Source organism: Triticum aestivum, chromosome 5B, assembly GCF_018294505.1.
Source record: "Triticum aestivum cultivar Chinese Spring chromosome 5B, IWGSC CS RefSeq v2.1, whole genome shotgun sequence".
Taxonomy (NCBI): Eukaryota; Viridiplantae; Streptophyta; class Magnoliopsida; order Poales; family Poaceae; genus Triticum; species Triticum aestivum.
The window spans coordinates 549894965-549902150 of NC_057807.1; the positions used below are offsets into that span (position 1 = coordinate 549894965).

General features: G+C 42.3%; 2 protein-coding genes across 2 annotated transcripts in view; both read right to left on the reverse strand.

Moving 5' to 3' along the window:
* Positions 1-3693: 3693 nt before the first annotated feature.
* On the reverse strand, positions 3694-6321 carry LOC123116879 (splicing factor U2af large subunit A-like; the record flags this gene model as incomplete). The annotated part of the gene is given in 9 exon segments (XM_044537759.1): positions 3694-3947; positions 4036-4103; positions 4404-4542; positions 4646-5263; positions 5351-5410; positions 5493-5513; positions 5664-5749; positions 5865-5935; positions 6307-6321. Coding segments are annotated over 8 exon segments (1194 nt in total). The 3' UTR covers positions 3694-3809.
* Positions 6322-6866: 545 nt separating this feature from the next.
* LOC123115011 (splicing factor U2af large subunit A-like) overlaps positions 6867-7186 on the reverse strand; it is a 1474-nt gene continuing 1154 nt past the window's right edge. Inside the window, exons 3-4 of the mRNA XM_044536324.1 lie at positions 6948-7184; positions 6867-6886 (exon numbers count right to left, since the gene is read on the reverse strand). Of these exons, the coding sequence (XP_044392259.1) occupies positions 6867-6886; positions 6948-7184 (257 nt within the window). The remainder of the gene's footprint in view (positions 6887-6947; positions 7185-7186) is intronic.

Consider the following 7186-nt stretch of genomic DNA (forward strand, 5'->3'; position numbering starts at 1 on the left):
AAGGCCGTTGCCACCATCTGGCTATCAGAACACCCGAATTTAAGGTTGAACTTGAAGTTTCCACAAAACCTTCCAGGTTGCCTCATCCCCATCTGACGAGGATACATCCCACCGAATATGAAATTTCTTTTCAATTTTGTGCGTGGCAACTTTTTTTTCAGATGGCGACTTACAGTTTTTTTTCAGTTTGTTTTTCTTTTCGGATGGCAACTTTGTCAGGGTCGGATTGCTTCGTGCCACACATGTGACACTTATCATTTGAAAATATCTAAGTAAAGATCTAAAAAAACGGACGCGGTGGCAGCAAAAATCCCATGTTGATATAGGAAATGAAGAGTAGTCATTCGTCTTGGTTTGAAACTGGCTCGAGCTCGTCGATGGCAGGCAACCTCCATCCTTTCTCCAGTACGAGCCCATCGGCGACAAGCCTAAGCACCTCCTCCTCCGTCACCCTCGACGGCAGCCAATCCCCTTGGATCTAGCCGGGCGGCGGCACAAAGGAAGAGGACGACCCCTTCTTTGTCGTTCCCTTCTTTCTCTTTCTTCTCGAGCTCGTGCGTCTTGTCTCCGGCCATGACAACGGCAGCAGCCGCTGGAGGAAGAGATGGAGGTGGCGGCGAGTCTTTGGGGAAATGGCGGAGTGGGAAGACGATTTGTGGTTTGCCCCTTTTTCCTCCTATATTTATATAACAAAGAAGCCATTGAAGGTGTGTAATCGTAGCCACACGTCGGCTAAATCGATGGCGCTCACGTTCTTCACATCAAGGCGGTTTTTGGGCAAGTGGTGTTAGATTGTCGCTTTGCAATAATACACAAAACGCCGTGTGCTCAGTTGGCTATCACGTGGTAGTTATCACCCGCAGGTCTCCGGTTCGGATCTCCCTCTCCCCTACATTACTCATTTGGTGCTCTCCAGCGGATCTGCTTGGACCTTCTTCTAGGACCCAAAGCATTAGATCCATAAGTTTGGAATTAGCATTCCCCTGGCATAATGAATGGCATCTGTCTGATAGAAAGAATCCATACGTCAGTTTCGCCACTTGGATTTTATGATACATCCACTATTCAGATCACTAGTGAAGCTCTTCCAGGAGATGATTCAGTATCACCAAACTTTTCGTATTATAACTCACACCAAAAACTTAAACGTTAAAATTGGCTCTGAGTATTCATCAAAATCTTACTTCGAGCAAATTCACAAGATGTCCCACGTTGACAAACTACTATGGATAAAACCACTATGTTGCCAACATCAAAGATGATATCCCTAGCACCACCACTCTCTCTATAATCTTCCACAACACCACCTACCATCCAGATTGATCGTAAGATCGGCAGAGCATTATTCATCGGTTGGGCCTCGAGGATAAACTAATTGTTGACACCTCAAACACTATGAAATTTCCTATTAATTTACGCAAGCTCAAGAATCATATTCGACAAACCGATATTAGGAATTGGTAGGTAGAATATATGTTAGGCACGTCATTGTAGAACCCTCTATTAAGATATTTATAGATACTAAAATAGATATGAAAACCTTTAGCTACACTATAATCAAACGAAGTAGGACAAATTATTCCATAGATGGATGTGATATTCTCGTGTTTTATGTTTACTTTAAATATAAAGTAAATTTAGCTCATCATAATTTCTCAAACTAAAACCTGAAGAAAGAAATAACACATTGTTTTTGCACTAAAGAGAGGTCTACCTTCACATTGTTGTATTTGTAATGATAGAAGTTTAGGTTGTTTAGCATAAAATTTGGGGATTTGTAGTACGAAAAAAGTTAATAATTTAGTGATAATTAATGACAATGAAAAGGTAAACATGTTTAGTATAAATAAGAGCATGGAGCGCATTGTCATGGAGGCCTACAGATGTCCAGAACCTTTGACGTGTGAACATGCAAGCAGAAGATTTGATGACACTGGGAGAGCGCCGGCGGGGATTGGTAGATGGCACTAGAAGAGAGTCAGTCATCGAGGGAAAACTCATAGCAAGCCCCGATCCACAACACAACATTACCTATGAAATGGAATAGCAAGAAGAATGTGGCAGATCAAAGATCAAAGAGTTTGAGGGTACAATTTACACGTCACTAAGTACATGTAGTTGAGTCGATGTACGATAGCAGTCTGTGTCAGAATAACAATGCCGCCACTGGTGTGAAGTATCAATGTCAGAGAGGCCTAGGCACCGTTGAAGGGTCATTTGCTCCTCTATCGCTGGAAAGGGTGAGGAACGTCAGAGCAGTAACCTGTGTGGCATTGATGAACTATAAGAGGACTCCCGTGTTAGTATTTCAATTATGTCGCAATGCACAGAAACTAAGAAAGCGTGATCGATAGTTTTCTCACTAGCGAATACAAATGAATATAAATAGAGCGGGTGGGCGTGGAGAATGTGTCAGCACTAAGGCGGCGATGCGAGACGATGATCATCATTGTCTGGCCAGGCCAAGCATGTATTCTTGGAGTCCGACGACTCAAAGCCAATGGAATTACCGAATCAGAGCTTTTTGCCGGTTGACATTTTGTGCAAGACTGAACATAAGCGATAACATGATGAAGAAAACAATGGAAGAACAAATCCACCAGCTCCTATGGTCGATGTCGATGCCTAACATTGAAACTATCGGCCACATTCTCATGCATTATCATGACCCGTCTTCTGTTCAGTATCTGATGTCTTATCTTGCACAATACTTTTGGAGGCATTTGAACTTGCCTTCTCTTTGCAAATCCTTCGGTATCCCTGCTTTTTGATTCTGCTTAGACAGCGCATCCAGGTGAAGTGTCCTGACATGTTATTTCTGCCACTTGTGTTGTCCAGTTATTGGAAGCTCGAAACAAGTACATTTTTTTAACAATATCTACACTGATCTTGCTAAAACACTCACATGTTGTGGTGCCACCGGACAAGCAAGCATAATTACTGATGTTTTTCAATACTGAATATGTAGTCACATAATGTACGTCACTCATCGGAATTCTGTAACACCACAATCTTGAGCACGAAAATAAAATGGCAGATTGTTGCAGTAGAACCCCTTCTATATGTTGGCATAGAACATTTGATGTCGGAACTCGAGGCTTGCACTGGGCAATAGCAAGGTTCAGTGACCAAAGATTCAATACTTATGCCGTCGCACGATCTTGTCTACTACCCTAAAGAATTCACTTATTTTTATATCTTGCATAACAGCAAATTCACTCACCTGGTCCCATTCAAGCATCATATTCCACTTTAGGGCTTACTTTGATGCCAACATTTGTCCAAATGGCAGCTTTTTAAGAGGCTGATAAGAACCAAATAGCCAATCAATTGCTACCCAATTTCCTAGACTTTCCAACAATTGGTATGTCAAATATTGGCATCAAATCAACTAAGCTCTACGTTCTCAGCTTAGTAGGGGCTAGAGTTAATCTCAAAATAATTTTCTAGCTCTAGCTTATTACTTTTATAAAATATAAAATTATAATTTAAATCCCTCTGCTATTAAGATCTAATAGATCTTGTTAGATATTGGCAGGCCTTTTAATATTAATCACCATTTATTTTTTGTTAGATCTAAGAAAGTTTAATAACATTTCCAACAGTGGAAAGGAAAAATGGAAACCAGACCTCGATCCAGTGTTCTTTTTTACGGGTCGATGCAGTATATATTGGTTATACGATGCCAAGTCATAATAACAAAGTGCCAAGTAAAGGTATCCGAAATCTGAATATCACACTGGCAGTCTTTCGACAAGCTTAAACTACATATAAAGGCAACACCAACTACGCTGCTGAATATATATCGTCTAATAGTCGTAGTCTCCTTCAGCGAACTTGTTCTCGGGGTAGAACACGGTGACCGTCTCCTTCCCGTCGAACTTCCTCCCATGCATCCCAATCCTCGCCTTGGCCGAGCTCTCCATATCGGCATACTCCAAAAACACCTGCAATGCAGACCCAGAATCAGAATGGATACATTTTGGTGAGCAAAATCGGTGAAAGATGATGAATAGCACAGAAGTAAAGACTCACCTTGCCAACTCCGGCAACAGGATCACCGCTGGGATGGGGTCGCGGGATCACGGCTTGCACCAGGTTACCTGTCCACGTTAATCAGTGAGAACATATACACACGTGATAAAAAGGAAGAGAAAAGAACATATGGTTAGTCAAATCCAAGTGAAAAAGATTAGCGTCTTCGGTAAGGTTAGGCCCGACTGCAAGTTTCGCATGAGGTCGGATTATAAAAGACTCGGCAATGGTACTATGTGGCACTACAAAACAGACACACAAAAAAGAAACACACAGAAGAAAACCGGTTCAGTAGCTGAGCAAAGAGGCAAGCACATTGATCAAACAGAGTATAAAAGAGTTCAGAATAAGGGCCGCACGATGTTTACCATATTTGCGTGCTTCTAGCGTCATGTCTTCCAGTATGTCATTGTATTCCTCGTCGTCTCTAAGGTCGTCTGCTGAAACCACCTGGGTCAGGCATACCACCTTTGTCGCTAGGGCTCCGCCGACTTCGTACACGAGTCTCTGCTCAGAAAGCAAACAGAGTCAGAAAGTGGAAGGCTATATTCATAAACTAATTGTTCATTTTATAAGATCGCGTCTTTTAAGAACTATAATAAAGTCGTACCTTCATTTGCGCCTCTTGCTGTGCCTGCAGGAGGATGTGGTCTTGCTCTGGCCTAGGTTCTGCTCCTTGGTTTGCTCGCCGGACTGTGAGAGTCCTGTCACCCAACTGGATACCGTTCAGAGCAGCACAGGCAATGTCGGTGACAGTCACATCCTGGTACAAACAGAAGGCATATCCCTTCGAGTTGCCAGTTTCCTTATCCTTCACAATGTCAAATCCACGAAGAGGTCCAAAAGTTTCAAGCAACTCCCGCACTTGAGCCTCTGTGAAGTAGTAGGGTAGACCACCCACAAAAATGCGGTCAGGGCCTTCTATACCTCCACCTGCTCCAGGTGTCAAGCCAACAGCAGTGAGATTGAGGTTGGGGTTCGGCTGGCTCGGACCCAATGCAGCTGCCTGGGAAGGATTGTAGTCTGTTGGCCTCCTAACTTTCACTGCTACTCCCTCGAACATTATACCATCCAAGGCCATTGCATTGCTTGCTTCCTCCACAGACCTCATCTCAACAAAAGCAAATTTCTTGTCATGGTTTATGTATACATTAACAACTGCATGGCCTAGACCAAATGTGTTTCCTCCGATAGCAGCCATAACTTGATTGAAGAATACAGAAACCGTCTGCAGAAAGAACAAAATACTTAGCACGGACTAAGAACAGAGAACGAGATGCCAAGAAATAACTAACTAGTTACTCAAGGCAATTACCTGTTCATTAGCGATTGGAGGAAGTCCACCGACATAGACACGCCGAGCATGACGAGTGGCCTAAGAAAAGAGTGGTCAGACATGATTATGCAGCACACAACAAGATAAATCTCAAGCACACAGAAAAAAAACTCAAACATACCTGTTGTGTCATGGCTAGTGGCTGCATAGCAAGTGGATCGATGCAAAGAGAAGAAAGAATTAGTAAGTAACAGAACATTGAACAATAAAAAAGCGTGATACTAGATCAGAGGGAGTTATCCATGATTTGAGTACTAGCTACAATGAATCTTAAAAGGAGCACAATAGTCACCTGTCCTAGGGCAGGTACATTGACCAAGTTTGGGAGCATGTTCGGAAACATCCCAGGATTAGCAGCAGGAAGTTCAGGTAGCTGAACTGCAAAGCATCAACAGAGAATTGTTAATAACATGAATTATTAGAATAGAGACATTCAAAACATCAGTGATTATCTATTGTAAGGCATCATACAACATTTTCTGTTACCACATACCTGGGGTTGCAGTGGGAGCAAGTATAGGAATGGCTCCTGATGGTCCCTGGTCAAATCCACTCATGCGTTTGCTGTTTCAATACAGGAAGACATTAGTAAGCGGTTCAGCAAATGAAGATTGATGTAAGAAAACTAAAGGCGGCCAATAATATACACATAATAAAGAAAAATCAGGCAAGACTAGACACCTGCATCAACTAAATGAGGTATTGGCGAATATCATCCATGGTACAGCAAGAAACCAAGTCAAGGTAGTTCAAATTTGCCGATATCATCCATAGTACATTATGTCAACTTACCAATAATACAAAAAAAAAATTAACCCATACCAAACACATGTCAATTGTCTTACTCAGAGGAAACAAGCAAACTTAATACTATTATTAACAGTACAAACTGCAAAAATACAAATAATAAGCTTTGGATGGCATCCAACACATACCTCTGACTCTCCGAACGGGAGCGGGAGCGATGCCTTCTGTGGCCATCTCTATCACGGTCCCTTCTGCATTATCACAACATAGATCAGATTTTTTTAAGAGAGTAATCTGCATAGGATATTTTCTGGTTTGCAAAATGTGCTTAGAAATACAGAATTGTTTGCACGTTAAAAAAGTTAAGCAGATATTATAATTAGTTCATGACTCTTATCACTATTATAATTACTGTTTTGCTTTGCTAAGTAAAGATCGCCACTGCATACAGCACCAACCAACTAGAAAACATCGCAGCTACCAGATGGTTACACAGCAGCAAAATTGCCTACATTTACCAGTCCTGTAATTCATGAAATGACATGTGGGGCTGTCCATGTACAGTCTAATAACTATGTTAATGGTGTAGAACCATATAGTACAGTGAATAATTTCTGCAGATAAAATTACAAAACTCAAAAAACATCTACCCTAAAGCAAATGTTACACCTTGCCAATTTTTCAGAAAATAAAAACGTCTCCCTACTAAGCACAAGGATGAATAGGTTTCAACATATTTAACCAGCAGTCAATTAAAAGCACACAATGCTGGAATCAATTAATGCAACAAAATGCATAAGACAAATCACAGAAATCAAGAACCAGGTACCTTTCAGCGTCACGATCACCGCTCCGGCGGTTGTCACGGTCATCGGAACGGTCACGTTGCTCCCTTCTCTCACTCCTCTCACGGTGCTCGCGATGGTGGCGCTCACGATCCCTGCTCCCATCACGGTGCTCGCGATGGTGGCACTCACGATCCCTGCTCCCATCACGGTGCTCGCGATGGTGGCGCTCACGATCCCTGCTCCCTTCACGGTGCTCGCGATGGTGGCGCTCACGATCCCT